Here is an 18,240-nt window from a genome sequence, read left to right as displayed (position 1 = left end):
TAGTTAATTCATCGTCTGATAGATAGCAAAGTTTTATTTACTAGTTAATTCATCGTCTGATACATAGCACAGTTTTATTTACTAGTTATTTAATTGTCTGATACATAGCGAAGTTTTATTTACTAGTTATTTCATCGTCTGATACATAGCGAAGTTTTATTTACTAGTTAATTAATTGTCTGATACATAGCGAAGTTTTATTTACTAGTTATTTCATCGTCTGATACAGAGTGAAGTTTTAATTACTAGTTAATTAATTGTCTGATACATAGCGAAGTTTTAATTACTAGTTAATTCATCGTCTGATACATAGCGAAGTTTTATTTACTAGTTAATTCATCGTCTGATACATAGCGAAGTTTTATTTACTAGTTATTTAATTGTCTGATACAGACTGAAGTTTTATTTACTAGTTAATTCATCGTCTGATACATAGCGAAGTTTTATTTACTAGTTATTTAATTGTCTGATACAGACTGAAGTTTTATTTACTAGTGAGCGTAAGGCTAGATATATACTTGTGGTTTACTTCGCATTCAGTCTGCCCTCTAGTGGGAGCCTCCAGTAACACATGTAGCACATAGACAATGCAGCCGGTTGTCTATGCAAACGAACGCCAGTCAGCAAATGTATCCCAAAGCCTAAGGGCCAGTTTACACCTGCCATTAACGTACGGTTTGGATAATATTTGGAGCTAATGTTATTAATATGCGAATTCCCATATTAACGCCTCTACCAGACTTCTCGTTGTGTCAGTTGGTGCCCTGCTCTCCCCTACTAGCTAATAAAGGACCTCCTAGGCTCCCCTGCTTGAAAGCTCCACAGTGGCTCCACAGGGTTTCCCTACATAAGTCAAGAAGATTCTGCAAGTCCTCCTCACCTCGAAAAAAACATAAAAATAATGTTGCTATCAAGACCATTCCTGAACAGCCTGCTACCATTCAGGTCAACACATTTATCGTCCACTTTTGGTAAAACACCTCCCACTCATTGTCTACAGCTTCCTTACAGATCCACTGTGTAGGTGTAGAGTTACAGACTGTTGGTCGTCTGTCGCTGCAATTTATCAGTGGATCAGGTTCTGACCGCAGGATCGCCAGAGATACTGTGCCACCCAAAAATACACAGCCAAGTCTCTGAGGCCTGTAGAGGGTGGCTAACGCAAACTGTGGCTGTGCAAGATACACCTTCTGGATGCACTCATGGGACCCATCATCAGTGATGGAACCTGGGCTCACTGCGTGTTTCGGGTCTTTCGACATCAGCCCCTAGCTTGCGTCCCAGCACCGACCGCCCATGGATCAGCCACCTCCTGGCCTTCTCTGCAGCTCCGCATGCGGATCGGATGGCCACTCCTGTTAGTGCCCAGTTGGTTGAGGACTTTGCAAAGTCAGCGACCTGCAAAACCTCTACAGCCCACCAATATTGGCCTATATATAGCTTTCCAGCCCCCTTTCCGGCACCTCTCCACTTCCCCCTACTTTCATGGATCTTGATGATCTTGGAAGGCTTAAAGCTAGAGCTGGGTAATAAGACGATATTTTATCATATTGTGATAATTTTGACAATATGCAATTTTTTTAGGCAGTTGTTGATGTATTTAGTCTATGATTACGGTTACGATGTATCACGATAAATGTTGTGCATCGTGAAAAATGTCTTTAAATATCGTGATATAGTATTTTTCCCGTATCGCCCAGCCCTACTTGAAGCTCATCCTGGCCCAGGTGACAAATCCTGGGACTGTTGTTGTCGTAACAGTAAGGTCAACCGTGATTGCTCTTATGGGGGGCTGCCGCACCCCAGACCTGGTTAGAGGGCCTCTACATTCCTCTTCAGCTCTATCTACAGCTCTACCAGACTTCTCGTTGTGTTGTGTGGTGTGGTTCCATGCTCTCCCCTATAAGCCCATAAAGCACCTCCTAGGCTCCCCTGCTTGAAAGCTCCACAGTGGCTCCACAGGGTTTCCCTACAACAGTGAGGTCAACCATAATTGCTCTTCTGGGGGTCTGCCGCACCCCCGACCAGGTTAGAGGGCCTCTACATTCCACCTCAGCTGACCTGCCACCATGTTTATGGCCAGGGCAAAAAGAATGACTGATTACTATCCCTTGTCCCAGCTGATGCCAGTCTGATGTTACTTCCCCAGAAGTGACCCTCGACCTGAAGCTGATCAGGTCCTTGATCGCACTGGGGACATGGTGGCCCAGCCACAGCACCTGTAAGTCGACTCTATTCTCATGGGCTTTTCTGATGAGCTGTGTGCTCTTAGCAACCAGGAACTCCAGGGACGCCACACATCTGGACTGAGGGATTCGATGTTGTTGTTCTTGAGTGAGTCTCCGGGAAACAGTGCTAAAAAAAGACCTTCCCTTCGACACGCAACAGTGAGATGGACCGAAACTGACTGATGCATTTTTTTCCTCTTTGGGGATCCGCACCCCCTCCGTGCACCTCTACTGGTCTAGATTTTCTGGAGGTGACGCCGGAGCCGGGGACAGCGTTTGTACACGATGTATGGTACACCACTGGGGCTGAGCAAGCCGCCCTAATTGCCTCCTGAACCTCCTGCTGGCTTGGCTCCCTCAGCTCGAGCATTGTTGTTGTTGGTGGAGCTGGGCTGATGTTAGGTTCTCTGTTGGGTTTGAGCTCCTGTTCTCTCTCATTGGATCGCTCAGAGCGTCACGCAGGAGAGCAGTAACTTCCTCCGTCTGCTGAGCAGGCTGAGCTGGCCGTTGTTTTGTAAAGCAGAAGGGATTTGCAATAACCGCAGCACGCTTTCCAGCCCTCTCTCTTCCCCTTCTTCGATGCCACTCAGCTTCCTGAAAGGTTACCAGTCTTCTTCTTTGGATTTCTCGTAGGTCAGCTAGGGCTTGCTTCTCCTTCTCAGTGAAACGTTTGAGGAAACAGATGCCATAGATGCCTCAACAGATGGGCAACAGATAGATCCCTTAACTGTACACCAGCAAAGTGGAGATATAAGACACAGGGGTTTCTAATAAAGTGGCCAGTATAAACGTATCATAATTACTGGAGGAAATATGCACTCTCCCCACAGCTCCCGCAGTGTGATAACCTTGCTGAGCTTAGAGGTCATTTTTAATCAAACCATGCTGACGATGGGCCTTTTTTTCCTTTTCTCCAGCACGTAAAGTCCAGTAAAGTCAGGGGCAGCTTTACAGCTCTGCAGGTGAATAGGTCAGATCATAGGTCAGAGACTAAGTTCTTCCTTTTTTGTCAGCGTCAGGAAAACAAGAGCCTAGCCTAGTTTTGCTGGATTGCCATTGGCTGCACATAATAATCGTCAGTGGGGAGTTTGGGGCCCAAATATCCGCTCTTTGCTGTGATCCGTGGCAGAAAGTGACCTCTCTTATGTGACCCTGCCTGGTAAAGGACTCAGGCCTTACCCTCAGAGCCTTAAGAACGTTGCCCACTCTGCTTAGTGGGCAACACTCCACTGAAATGCGCCACTGAAGCCAGGAATACACCTGAAGGACTAGCAGGCCACCCCTCCCTAACAATGTGGCTAGCATGGCTTCAGTTAAAGGAGTAGCTATGGTTAAAGGCATAGCTACATATTTACTAGTGTCTAGATGTGAAGGGCCCAGGGCCTCATGAACATGTGGGTGCAACCGACAGCCGTGATGCGATAGCGATGCTAACACTGTGTGTCCGGCAGTCAAAACTGCTGTATTTACCAGCAGTTTTGACTGGAAATTCAGGCCTCAGACTGATAAACGAAGGCTAGCAAGCCCTTAATCTGCGGATTCATCTCCACAGGAATGTACTGCGTCCATGGAAACGTGGAAATAAAGTGTAATGCTTTCTTGTAGCGACTTGATTGTGGCGGTTTGACTTGGCTATGTGCATTTTGGGCCTCGCGCCATCTCTGTCACAAGCCGCAGGGGCGCGGTAAATCCGTAATTGCAGTGAATTGCGTGTATGTGCTCCGGCATGTGTGCTAGAGCTACATTCTGTTCCCATTCAACACAAGCAGGATATTGGGAGCATAACAGGCTCTAAAAATAGGCGTCATGTGAGCACTGTTGATTTAGCAATCCAATCCAAAGGACAGGACCTCCATCTGCTACTGTAAATGAATAGCACGAAAGACTCGGGAATGTGTGTGTTTGTGTGTGTGTGTGCATTTGTGTGCATGCTTCGGGTCATGAAGGGCGCATGGCGCAGCTGGGGCATGAGCTTGGACCTCTGCTTAGTGGGCAACACTCCACTGAAATGCGCCACTGAAGCCAGGAATACATCTGAAAGACTAGCAGGCCACACCTCCCTAACAATGTGGCTAGCATGGCTTCAGTTAAAGGCATAGTCTGTACACAAGGTTCCTCCCTTACCCCAAATTTGTAGCACTGGAGCTGCCAGCAATGGACGAGTAATGGACAATACACACAGTGTACTGTCAGAAACCACAAGTGTGTGATCATTGCTGGTTGGGGGAGGGTTCACACTGCTGATAAGCAACAGTAGCGACACAACTGTCAGTCAGTCGTGGTACCAAGCTATCATTTCAGTATATACAGGCTCCTCCTCCCCCATAATTTGCTCCCCAGTTCCCACCTACTGGGAATCACATGCATTTACACTAGGTAGTCAAATGCATCTACGGTGGCCTGAAGTCCGTTGACTCTTTATGAGTGGTGGAAGGTCTGAAAGGCCTGCTGAGAGCCACAGTGCAAAGTCACATTGCCGAAGAGCACCTGAGCCATGGCACAGGGTCACCCCGGCGGCCGGTGTAACAGGCCTGCTCAGCCACCTCCAGCAGCAGGCCCAGCGAGTAGCACCCGAATAGCGGTAATTCAATAGCATACATTTAGAGGTCCACTATGTCCAAATGTTTGTGGACATCCCTTCTAATAATGCATTCCGCTATTTTAAGTTGTACCCATTGCTGGGTAGTCATTACACAGATGTGCAAATGCACACACACACACACACACTCCCACAGCCTGTCTAGTTCCTGTAGAGAGGCAATGCAAATCGACGTAAGGTGCGTAAGGTGATGTTTCCGGGTTCCGGTTCTAAGTTTGGTAAGCACGAGCATTTCTGCTTTCCACCGGTCAGCACGCAAAAGCACTTCATCAGCCACCTCAGGATCCACTGGACACCAATGAAAGCTAATCTCAGAGTTGTACCTTTTAGAATTAGCGCTCAGCACTGTTTCTCCTTTATCTTAAAAAAACACTCATGATCGTTATCGCCAGCCACTGGTTCCCGGATGGCGATAAACCGGAGATTAAGAGACGCCATCTTGTCTCACCGAGGGAATAGAATAGGACTCTCTGGAGCAGAAAAACATGAACCTGTTGGCACCCTGCCTCACTGTGTTCTCTGGAATGAAGGTTGGTGCTCCATCCAGTACGCTTCTGTTTTATCGCTGAATGCAATACACTCCTCACAGCAATGTTCCTCCAAAAATCTAGCAGAAAGCCTTCTTTCCTGGACAGCAGAGAAAGCTACTCCAACAAAAGCAGGATCTGCTCTTTGATTTTAAAAGAAACAATGAATGAGCAAGTGTCCCAATACTTTTGTCCATTTAGTTTAAAGTTTTCCCATCAAGAACAGAACAGACTAAAAGGTATGGACACAATGAATGAGCAAGTGTCCCAATACTTTTGTCCATTTAGTTTAAAGCTTTCCCATCAAGAACAGAACAGACTAAAAGGTATGGACACAATGAATGAGCAAGTGTCCCAATACTTTTGTCCATTTAGTTTAAAGTTTTCCCATCAAGAACAGAACAGACTAAAAGGTATGGACACAATGAATGAGCAAGTGTCCCAATACTTTTGTCCATTTAGTTTAAAGTTTTCCCATCAAGAACAGAACAGACTAAAAGGTATGGACACAATGAATGAGCAAGTGTCCCAATACTTTTGTCCATTTAGTTTAAAGTTTTCCCATCAAGAACAGAACAGACTAAAAGGTATGGACACAATGAATGAGCAAGTGTCCCAATACTTTTGTCCATTTAGTTTAAAGTTTTCCCATCAAGAACAGAACAGACTAAAAGGTATGGACACAATGAATGAGCAAGTGTCCCAATACTTTTGTCCATTTAGTTTAAAGTTTTCCCATCAAGAACAGAACAGACTAAAAGGTATGGACACAATGAATGAGCAAGTGTCCCAATACTTTTGTCCATTTAGTTTAAAGTTTTCCCATCAAGAACAGAACAGACTAAAAGGTATGGACACAATGCAACTGCAGTCTCAGTCTTTCAAAACCATGTTCAGGTCAATGAAGGCAATGAAGAACATGGTGCTGTAGCGCCCCCCAGTGGTGGAGGAAAGCACTGGCAGTGGACAGATGCTTTTCGGGCCTACAGGAAATGATCATTCACTTCTGGTTTGTTGTGGGACTGTAGAAAGGAGCTGCAAATGGCTGTAATTTCCGTGGCGTGTCAGTATTATCCTTGAAGTGGGTTATTCTTGGTTTGCTGAGTCCTACAACACTGAGCGGCAATCCAAACAACAAGCATGAGAAAATATAAAGTATGAATATCAATGATGGGCTTATTAACACGTACTGTGGAGAATAAATATAATAACGTGTTTTTTAATTAATATATATATATATAAATATTTACAGGTGTGTGGCAGCACCGCACTGGAGTGATGTGGCGAGAGAGGGCCGTCTTCTCACCCTGGAGAGAGCAAGGTCAACTGCCGATGGCTAGCAGCATGACCGGGATTCGAACGATCGGCGATCCTCTGGTCATGGTGACAGTTGTGGTGCATGTACGCCAGTCCCGACCAGTCGGCGTCAGCGGTGGGCAGTGTTCAGTACACGTGTGGCGCAGGGGTAGAAGCTGTTGCCAGGTCTGTTGGTCTGTAATGTGATGGAAGGTTGCTCGGTGTGTTGTACATTTTCGCTGCGTCTAATGGTCAGCAATGGTCAGATCCGTGTGTTCACAGCTGTGGACCTGTGACTGCATCTTTAGGTGTTAATTAAATATAAGTATAATCATTATTATAATTATTATTATCACTACTGCTATGGTTACTTAACCCATACATTCATTTTGTTCATGCTATAGGGACAGAAGTATTGGGACACTTGCTCATTATTTATGGTTTCTTCCCAAAATCAAGGGCACCTCATCCCAAAAGTATTGGACGGGGTGTGGGCTATGTACCCCCTCTAGCCAGCATGACGGTGCCCATAGGTTCATGTCTATGATCTGCTCCAGAGAGTCCTATTCTATTGGCAGTGCTTCTCTACAGAGCCTAGATAGTGGGCTGCAATAGGTGCGACTTCAAGTAGCTGAGGGCATACTTAAGAAGGGGTGTCCACAAACTTTTGGACACGTAGTGTATTGCACGTATTATGATGCATTATGCAACCGGCTGGGCTCAACCTGTTGCGGCATCACGTGACCAATCACGTCCTTCCTTTCGGTTTCTGTTTACTGGGAAAGTGAACCTGGCCTGGAGGAGCGCGGACAGCCCGACTGACCGACTGACCGGCGCCGGAGCTCGCAGATGTGCAGGGCCCGAGTCGACTCTTCCGAGTCTCGGAGCACAGGTGAGCTGCTCTCTGAGGCGACTCGCTGGAGGTGAGCCGGTACCGCGGCTCGGAGCCTCGGAGCGTTGTAGTCGACGGCTGCGGTGAACGTGCTCGACGTTTCTCTCACAATTCGCCTTTTTCTGAGGCAACTTTCTGCTCTACTAAAATTTACAGCCCGTACAGAAGTTAGTCTGCGCGGATCTGGCCTCAGAGCTGGCCTGTGTGTGTGTCTGGACTGCTGTCGCGGCTAACGGCTAGAGCTGCTCTCAGGCTGTAAACACTAACAGCAGCAGGGTTTTTCTGGACACCAAACACTCAGACACTGGACATTTTCCAGCCTACAGCCATTTTTTAAAAATTTACTGTTATTATTATTTTATATGAACCAAATATTAAACACTGTCTGCAAATGTTGAAAATATTGAAGTCCCTAGATTCTGGAGAAATTGAGCTGTTGAGCGGTATACCGCCACCATGTTTGACAGTTATAAATGGATGCACACAATAGCTTTATGTGTCTTAAATAAAATATCTTAAGGAGATAAGCTGTGCTTGTAAGTGACAGATCAATGAAATGAACCGTGTGTTTGTGTCTGGACTGCTGTCACGGCTAATGGCAGGGTTAAAAAATCTGGACACTAAACATTCATACACTGGACATTTTCCAGCCTACAGCCATTTTTATTTACTGTTATTATTATTATTATTATTATTATTATTTTACATAAACTAAAATATTAAACACTGTCTACAAATGTTTAATATTTATCTCCCTAGATTCTGGAGAAATTGAGCTGTTGAGCGGTATACCGCCACCATGTTTGACAGTTATAAATGGATGCATACAATAGCTTTATATGTCTAAAAGTTTGTGGACACCCCTTCTAATGAATGCATTCAGCTACTGGATCTACCTAATGCCAGGCATGAACATACAGAAGGGTATATAGAGGGGTATATAGAGGGGTATACACCCCCCCACACACACTAGCTGTGTTCTCTGGAATGATAGACGATGCTCTATCCAGTTGGGGATGGATGAGGTGGTGTGGTGTTGGTGGTGGTGATCGTCCAACATCCCGACCTCACTAGCACTCTTGTCGCTGAATGCAATCAAATCCTGACAGCAGTGCTCCAGAATCTTGCGGAAAGTCTTCGTAGAACTTGGATAAACTACAAAAAAAACTGTTTATGACCAAATGATCAGATCCTCCTCGCTCAGGATGGCAGTGGAAGGGCGGACAGTGAGAGTGGGCGGTCTCCCCGTGGACATGCCTGAAAATCGGCTGGCAGACAAACTCCACATCCACTTCCTGCGCAGGAAGAACGGTGGTGGGGAGATCAGCTCTGTGAACATTTCTGAAAGCACACCTGGAACGGCCTTCATCACGTTTGAAGAGAAGGAGGGTAAGGCTTGCTTGCATGAAGTCTAATGCTAGTCTAGTCTAGTGCTAATTACCATCACACTGCTGATGTTGACATATTCATCCCAGCCATTGTTTTTCTATGTCACCCAGCTCTACTCGCACATGTTGAAAGCACCACCTCTGGGGGTCGGAATCAAGGCCCTTCAGAAGCTCAATGTACTAAAAATGTTCTCCTAACTCTCTTAGTTGCCTGGAAGCTGGCGAAACAAGGGAAGCAGGTCGTTAAACTGAACGACAAGAGCTATGCCGTCACAGTCAGTCTCCATTGTGAAGAAATGGATCCAGATGAGGTAGACATTGTTGAAATGCTTCATCCTTGCTTTTCGGCCTTTTCACCTTCCGTCCAGTCTTATCCAGCAGTCTTCACCATTTGTATTTTCTCCTTCACAGATCGTAGTGGATATGTGTGTGACTGTGGACCACAGTAAGCTTCCTGAAGGAAGAAGAACCCTGTTGTACCTGCATGAGGCTTTTCCAGGTGTCCATTTGACCTTTGAGCCCCAAACAGACCTTTGCACTCTAAAAGGTCGCTATTCTGAGGTTCGGTCCTTATGCAGACTGGTCCTGCGGTCCTTGAAATCACAGGTAGAACACAATGCTTGCTCAGTTTCCCGACACGTATCCAGCATGTACTTCTCTTACATACACAAGTTCTATAGATCGGACTTTAAGCCTTTACGTATGGGAATGTATTTCTCACTCAGAAACAGAACTCTGGAGACGGGCTGTCGTTAAAGACAGCGGGCCAAAAGAAGTACGGCTTACCCTTGGTGGAGAAGCCCGATGACCACTCCGTAGAAGCAAGCGAAGCAGCTGGAATGACAAAGGATGCCCCACAGCCTGAGGAGGGTTTGAAAGCGGAGAGCCCGGTCTGGAACACGGGTAGCGATTTCAGCTTATGACTTATTCATGTTTTTACAACTTTCTAAAGATCAAATACAGTAAACCTGCCAAGACGTGCTTTGTGTCCAAGATTTGGTTTGCTGCTTTACGTTTGCACTGAAGCTGTGAGGTTCATGTAGCTAAGAGAAAGTATTGCCAAAGTAATAGAAGCTTATAACCCAACATCATCCATTTGCAGAGCTGGAGCGCCGACTGCAGTTCTTTTTACTCTTACTAGGTCGTTTTCAGGTTTTCAGTTCCACCAGAAGCTTAAAAGTGCAGTAGAGTTACATAAAGGACGCCTTTATCAAACTATTCGTGTAGAGAGTTATTAAAGAGCTATATTGCCCATATTAGTCCAAATCACGTTGTTTTGAGCATAGAAGTTACACTTGTAATTTCAAATGAAATATTTTAAGGTTTTAGGTTTTAGGTTTCTGCACGTCCTGCAAAATCTGGACACTAAACACTCAGACAGCCTACAGTCATTTTTTATTTACTGTTATTAGTATTTTATATGATCTAAATATTAAACACTGTCTGCCAATGTTGAAAATATTGAACTCCCTATATTCCGGAGAAATTGAGCTGTTGAGTGGTATACCGCCACCATGTTTGACAGTTATAAATGGATGCACACAATAGCTTTATGTGTCTTAAATCAAATATTTTAAGGAGACAAGCCGTGCTTGTAAGTGACAGATCAATAAAATAAACTGTGAAGATTAAAACTTTGTAAAATTAAAGAAATTTGGTTAGAAGCTTGGCTAAAAAGTTTCAGAATCAGTAGGCAGCTTTTCTTCTCTGGACGAGCGTTTTTTTTTTTTAAATAAGCTCTTCTAAATCACTAATTATTCAGAACAGGTCGTAACAACACCTGAGATTATCTCATATAGGGAAATGGGAAATGCAGCTGAAGTCCTTATTGGCATTTAAACCCTTTATTTACTCTCATACTTAATTACATTTTAATTACACTTAAACACTGGTATTTGGGCCGTCTCTATGAGAGACCATAGCATTATAGCGCAATACACAGCTTTTATGCTGAATGTAAACACTGCTCCAGCCTCTTTCATCTGGAACCACAGCATGGCAGTGGTCTGAATCGGCTCGCCCTGCGGCTCTGCAGATGGATGCATCTCCAGTAGTATGCCAACTAGGATTATGCCAAACTTCATACCTAAACAAGCACACGATTGTTTGCTCTTCACAGGTTTAGCTCAGCCAAGCAGTTATCTCCATCATGCATCAGATGAAGCTTTAACAGAAGACAGAATGGGCCCAGAGCCAGACGATGAGACCAATTTCGAAGACTTCTCCATGGTTGTCGACTCAGACATCTTCCGTTACCTCCACAAGTACTGCAACAAGGAGTACCAAGGCCTTCTCAGGCGCCACAGGGTGGAAGTAGTGGATGTGACCTCCGAAGACATCACCACCTTATACCTCAAGCCCAAGAAATCCCTCTCGGAACGTGGCACAAGCTCCGTAAGAAAGGCCCAGCAACAACTAGCGCGCCTGTATCAAGAGAAAGGCTCCCAGTTACGCAAGGAGAACGTGTCTACAAGCGGCATCCCCAAAAAAGACCTTACGCACGCCTTGGAAAGCCTTCGGGTGAGGATGCCACAGCTGATGATGGAAGAAGATAAAGAGAACGTGTGGATGGTTGGAAGTAAGAGCGACGTCTCTGAGGCCAAGCAGTTTATTACTGACGTCAAAGGGATTAGGCCGGATGCAGAAACCTGCTTGAACTATCCGTTTTCTTCCTCTCTGCCCAGCTTGAACCAGGGGGGTTCAATATCGTCAGAGTATCTTAAGTCGCCGGGCAGCTTTAAGCCACTAGAAGACAGATTCAAGGCCCCTGATGACCTGTTTAATCCAAGGAAGGACTACCAGAAGCATGAGGAGATTCACAGTGACCTGAAGCACTTTGACGATCACAGAGAATTTACCTCACAAGCTCCGGCAAGTACGGCAATGATGGAGGAAGATCTATTTTCTACCAGGCGAACCTTCGACACTTCGGAAGAGAGACGCATCCAAAGTGATGTAAAAAGAATGGAGCGTAGTGGTTGGTATGACAAAGATAAGTACACAGATTCTCTCTTTGTCTCTGCCAAACCTTCCTTGGATCTCCACAGGAGATCATTGGATAACCCAGACTTCATTTTAGAGGACACCAAGGACACGAAATGGCAGCCAGACACCACTTTCAATGGCTTACAGAAGCAACCCAAGTCCAGTAAAGAGCGACTCAAGAAAGGTGAGTCGGGAAGGGGACTGAGAATGGCTCCTAATTTTAGTAAGGACTTGTCAAGTGGCCCTATGGACTCATACGGTGACAAAAAAAGTGCTGAAGACCTAAAAACTGGCTCGCCTGTGAATGAAAGAACGCCTCCCGACAGCAGACAGCCGCACTCTCTTCCCTTTATTAAGCCGTCAATGAATAGTAGCCTGAAACGAAACACCTTGTCCGGTGAATCAGGGGCAAAAAGCAGCGGTCTGAGCAGGATGGACATCCAAGGCCTGAAAGGTGACCTGAAGAAACCTGGCCAATTTTCTTTGACCTCAGCTGAGAGGAAGCCTACAGTGATGCCAGCTTATTCCACCGAATCTCAGCACTTCTCTTTAAGTCACATGGATCTGGGTGGAGACATAGCTGCCAGCAAGAACCCCGCCATGCCTCCTGGTTCAGCTCGGAGAAGGTCCAACAGCTTCTCTGGCAAGATCAAAAAAGGGCAAGATGGACCAACGGCTGTGGAGCTGTGTTCACAGACAAAGGAAGTGTTCACTGCGGATGTCCTTGTGTCCTCAAGACTGTGGCTTTATCTTAAGTCGGTCTATAACACTGAATTAGACAATCTGACTTCGGACCTCCAAGTTAAAGAAGAGTTCGATAAGAAGGACCTCACTTTGTGTTTGAGGGGTGCGAGCTCCGAAAAGGTAAAAGAATGTCACCGCGGTTTGAAAAGCCTCATTGCCAGAATCGAAAAGGACTTCGACGCGAGAGCATTACCACTGGACAAGCTCGGATTGTCTGACTGTACGGACGAGAGAGTGGTGGACTTCTGTACACTAATGAAACAGATGCATGAGAAGGTTAAGATTGTAGTCATGTCCAAATCTGTGATGATCCTGGGCCCAAAGTCAACCTGCAAAGAAGTGGAGGCAACTATGATGGAGGTTTTCCGTACAGGGGTCAGTGGTTCGACGTCAAAAACGGAGAGTCGGAAGCCTAATAAGCCGAACGATCAAGAAGTAAGCACAGATCCCACACTGTTGGTTACAGATCGTCCGACACGGACGAATGAAAGCGCGCCAGATACCAGCGACAAGGACCAGAGTTATAAAAATGCCTCGAATCAAAATGACATAACCAGAGATGCAGCACTGGAGGCAACTGAAAGAGAGCCAGAAGCAGAAGACAGCTCAGACAAAAAAGGCTATGCATTTAGGGTTCATCTAGGAGAGAAGGTCAACAGTGACAGCAGCATCAACTTGGAGACAGAAAGGCAAGCAGATGGCCACGCTGATGGAGACCACAGCACCACACCCACTTTACAAAAGACCTCTGATATACATGGTAGAACATTTACTGAACAAGCGACCCCAGGTATTTCTGTGGAGCAAACAAGTGATGCTGCGCAGCCGCTTGGCGTCTCAGAAGTGACAAGGACCGATTTGCCCTCCAATGGGACTGGAAATCAGGGCCTCCTGTTGTCCTGTGTGTGTGGCGATCAGAACAGCACTGTAAGGCGAGCGGCATGTGGCAGGAATTTCTGCTTTCAGTGCCAGAAAGATGATGTTCATGCCAACTGCAAACTCTGCCCACCAGAAACCAGGAACAGGGAGGCTTGGGGTATCAAGGGTACGATGTCTGTTCGAGAGTCAACCATCACGATTCCTGGATTTATGAGAGACACAACAGCTAAGCTGGTCTATGATATACCTGATGGTATTCAAGGGGTAAGTCCATCATATTTTCATAACAGCCAGTATCTTCTTAAAATGATGAAAGGTTAAAAATCACTCCTCAGACCTCTCGGAGACCCTCCGGTCCGGGCGTGGTCCTAATATTGTAATGAACGTGTGTGACTGACAGCCACTGACAGTCCATTACTGGTGAACAAAATTTTCTGTACGTTACCATGACAACATACACAGCCTTGAGACCGCGATTTCACAGATCTTTCGGGTTTATGGAGGTTCTGCTATCTGGAACCGAGCTACCGGCCCATATTTAGATATAAGCTCGAGATGCATCCAGGGAGGCGGCTTCCTCATGTCCCTAGTTGTCCCTCCCATCCGGTGCCCGGCCCCCTTTCTGCTTCTGTACTTAGGTAGCCGGCCACACGTTGTGCCGATAGGGTGGGGCATGGGTGGGCTGCGGATCTTGGGATCCGGCTACAGTGCTGCCTCTGAACCTCCTGTCTGTCCCAGCACCCAGCAGCTAAATTACACAGTTAAGCAGAGAGGGGCAGACGCTATCAGAGTAGGGAAACTCAAAGAGAGGCTTTTGTGGTCACGGGTATGCTGACGTACCCCTGACCCACTTCTAGGACCACCCATTCCACATAGAGAGGAGAGGAATACTGGGCAAAGTCAGCAGACATTCATTAGACATTTGGGTTCCCAGGGGCTTTAAGATATGGATGTCGATGTCCGAGACTGGCAATTTTGGGCTCTGTGTCAATGTGCCAAGAGGTGGCGACAACTATTGTGGAGGTCTTTCATACAGAGGTCAATGGAGCAAATACATAGATTGAGAGTTATCAGATTTAAGTTAACGGATTAATGTCTCCACAGGAAGGTCATCCCTGCCCAGGAGAGCCTTTTAAAGGGAACCGGTTTGAGGCGTATTTACCACTTAATGCAGATACTAAAAAACTGCTGCCTCTGCTGGACAAAGCCTTTCAGAAAGGCCTCATCTTCACTGTGAAAGCTGGATTACCTGAGCAGCAAGGGAAGGACGGAGACAGACAGTGGCGGGTGTCCTGGGGCAGTATTCCTCACAAAACCAGCTTGGATGGCGGCACTTCTAAGTGAGTATTGAGGAGGATTACTGAGAAAGAGGTTTTCACATAGTAGGCACAGTATGCAGGACCTTCTCTACAAGTCTCATACTTGACCAGCGATTCACTGAATTCATTTATTTTATATTTATAGTAAAATGGAAATTTAGATTATATACAGGGGTCTAGTGTGTCTTGCCGTAAGTCGTCCGTTGTTCTGAGCAACACTACCTAAAACAAATGTCAAGAAAATCCACAGTGTGGACTGTGTGGACTGCCTTACCTTGAGTGGACTGTCTTATTTTTCAGCTGCTACTGATACTGGACATCCACCAGTCCACCAGAAACCTAGAGTACATACAACATGGTTACCTTTTCAGGCGTAGCTCTTTGTCTGTTCTTAAGCTGGACAGCGGAGTCAAATTCAGCACAATTCCTCGATGTTTATGGGTGCGTATGTGTTAACTTGAGCGGCTAAACCTGCATAAATGAGAAAAACAACTGTGAATGCGTGGAAGGTGGTGCACTGGCTGTGTATTCATCCATTCCAGAGTGTAGTGAGTTCCCAGCATGGTGTATTGAAATCTGCACAGGATATGTGGCGCCTGCTTCCCCATTCTTGAATGCAGCAGCCGAGGACGCCGTAAACAGCAAAGAACAGCGTGAGGGGGATGTGTTGCACTTCGTATGAACTCTAGCTTCACTCTAATTACAGTACCGTAGCAGATGATCCAGGTTCGTAGTAGCGCTCGAACTGGTAAGATGACATTTCTGCTTGGCTGTTTGCTCTCGACAGCTACCTTCCAGAGCACAGAACACCTCCAGCAAGCAGTTCTAAGAAAATGCAAAAATGTAACCTCAATGAAGCTCAAGCCTCACTCCATTCATTTACTGTCAGACCCCGGAGATACCACTGAAAATCACGGCTAGTCTTCTGAAATAGGCCACACTAGACCCCGGACCCACTACTGCCCACTTAAAGACCATTTCCTGAACTATGCTGTTTAACTGTGCTGCACAATATAATGAGCCCCATGTTGCCGAATTACTAATGTATTCATTTATTAGCAGGTTAGTTGCACTTCTGATGAAAATAGGTGTACAATTGCTGCTAATTTCTTACAGGGCCAGGTTGTTATTAACATAATTATTAACAATTCTTGTATCTTAAGGCTTATGTTTACATCAAATGCTTGAAAAAAATTTCAGGGCAAAAAAGTAAAGTTGATGCTTTTTATGAATTTATTTCCGAGACAGAAATGCCAAATCTACATATCGCTGCTGTCCAATGTCCATTTCTGTCCATTTTTAGTTTTCTCCACGGTTTGAAACATGTGGCTGCTCTGCACCCTGTGTAAATAACCCCAGAATCAGAATCATGGACAATAAACAATGGACCAATAGAAATGCGCTTATCTTACATTGACTTCCATCCAACGTTAAGACCATTTTGGAGATATGTGTTTTTCATATATTTTGAATGCTATCACCAAGGATATGGTGCGAGTAGATGCGTGTCTTCTTCAAGCCTGGTGCAGAGGCGTCTATGGCTGATGGCTTCCTGGGAACCTGTTTGAGAGAATACCAAAAGGCAAAAGTACTTGGACAAATCTAAAACTGTTATTCTAAAATGTGCTAAACCTTAAAAAATCTAGAAAAGGACGTCTGCAATATGTTTGACTGGTACTCCAGTACCATCATCAGCAATCCAGATCATATATAAGGCTTTTTATGGTGTTTCTGACTCAGATATGAGATTCTGTTCATTGAGGCTTTCAAAACTCCCTATTTTCTGACCATTCTTCCTGTACTTGTAGGAACGGCTACCCGGACTCCGCCTACATCAGACGTTTGGCTGAGGCACTGAGGAACGCTGGGCTAGAAGAATGAGCCAGTGAACCAGTGAAACTCTTGCGGTTTGAATTGGAGTTGAAACACTCCGTACTGACCAATTCGCAAAATGCGGTAAAAATATATCCGGGCTGGGAAACATAAAGTATATATGTTTAAAAGCGGCATTAGAAAAGTCATAGAACGTCCAAATGAGTTCAATATTACACAGAGATTTGAATAAATATGTTAAATATGATCATCCATACTTGATTTCAGGGGTAGGGGATCACGATATTGCATTGTTTTATACATTGATGTGGAAGTGGTTTAAATACTTTGTCTAGTATCGCCTAACGCTAGTCTAAATAGTTTGAATGTCAGGCTTAATGAGCTTTTTCTGCTGATTCCGATCATTTTTGTATGGTAATAAAAGGATGTTGTAATATTTACCTACTGCTGCTTTATTTGTGCTGCAATCAGTTCAGTGAATCAGTTTTGGAAAGTTTGGAACAACTCAGTACAAAAACTGTCAACATTGTTGATTTAAATACTATGAACACCAAACTATTTTAAGGTGTTTCTAAATATTTTGGATGGAAAACACTTGTAGATGAATAAATAATTTAATGTAATTATCTATTAAGAATATTTATTAAAGTGAAGATTAAGTCGCTACTTCTGAAAAAAAACATAATTGTCTAACAAATAATCCCCCTCAAATCCCCCCAGGATCAAGATGGGAAGACATTGTAGAGTCTTCTATAGCTCCGTCATCATTCTGGCATTTCCTTTTTTATTTTCTTTCAGATTCTCAGCCAGTCTGAACAGGACTGATGTGAACATTAGAAGTTTATAAATATTCTTTTATTTTCTCTTATATTTATTTATATGTATAAAATATTTATTTTACTTTTGAACAGCAGTACATGCCCCCTCAGTGCCCCTCAGGCTGCAGCTTTTTAGCTGCGCTAGAGCTACTGGACGATGTGACGGTCAAGTTGCCTCTCAGTTGAGACGTTCTTATTTTTCCCCTCATGCCCAGTTCGGATAGATTTCCTACTCTGGCCGATTTTCTTGGCTTTGACTTTGGATCTTGTTTCGTCCTATGGGGTTTACATCAGCAACACTGAACTCGAGGATGTAGGTTTTTCTGACCGTAGGTTCATTATTTCTGACCTTTGACATTAGCCGGTCAGATCGTTGGTACTGGAACTCTCAGTCGTGGCTTTTGGCCCATTAACCCTCTTACAGTGAGACATTTTTCAGAAGCCCACCTTACGACTCTTAGGAATCAGGATGTGTCTTGCCTGCGTCATATAGTGTTGAGGAGCTAGTTAATACCCTAAACTTCACATGTTCCCCCGTCCTCCACTCTGCCGCACCTTTTAAAACCAGACCTATTAGGTTAAGATCCCGGCCCTGACAGGCTGCTCATCCTTTGAGATTATAAGAAGCTGCTTAGCTTCTTAAAGAATTCCTGTAACTTTGTATTGGCAAAATTGAGGTTATTTAATCTAATATGTAGACAGAGGGGGGCATTATTCTCAAGGGTTTAGTCA

The 18,240-nt window shown here is 45.0% G+C and overlaps 1 protein-coding gene across 1 annotated transcript; it reads left to right on the top strand.

Moving 5' to 3' along the window:
- The first annotated feature begins 6,696 nt into the window (after positions 1 to 6,696).
- Positions 6,697 to 17,130, top strand: LOC140544212 (uncharacterized). Its single transcript, XM_072667639.1, has 8 exons — positions 6,697 to 7,542; positions 8,732 to 8,931; positions 9,138 to 9,241; positions 9,342 to 9,536; positions 9,656 to 9,833; positions 11,050 to 13,802; positions 14,643 to 14,878; positions 16,666 to 17,130. Exons 2-8 carry the CDS (start codon positions 8,748 to 8,750, stop codon positions 16,736 to 16,738), a joined length of 3,723 nt encoding a protein of 1,240 aa, XP_072523740.1. The 5' UTR covers positions 6,697 to 7,542; positions 8,732 to 8,747; the 3' UTR covers positions 16,739 to 17,130.
- The last annotated feature ends 1,110 nt before the right edge of the window (positions 17,131 to 18,240 follow it).

This window comes from Salminus brasiliensis, chromosome 22 (assembly GCF_030463535.1).
Source record: "Salminus brasiliensis chromosome 22, fSalBra1.hap2, whole genome shotgun sequence".
NCBI classification, from domain to species: domain Eukaryota; kingdom Metazoa; phylum Chordata; class Actinopteri; order Characiformes; family Bryconidae; genus Salminus; species Salminus brasiliensis.
Note: the sequence above shows the minus strand (reverse complement) of the source record. Positions and strands in the feature narration are given on the sequence as shown.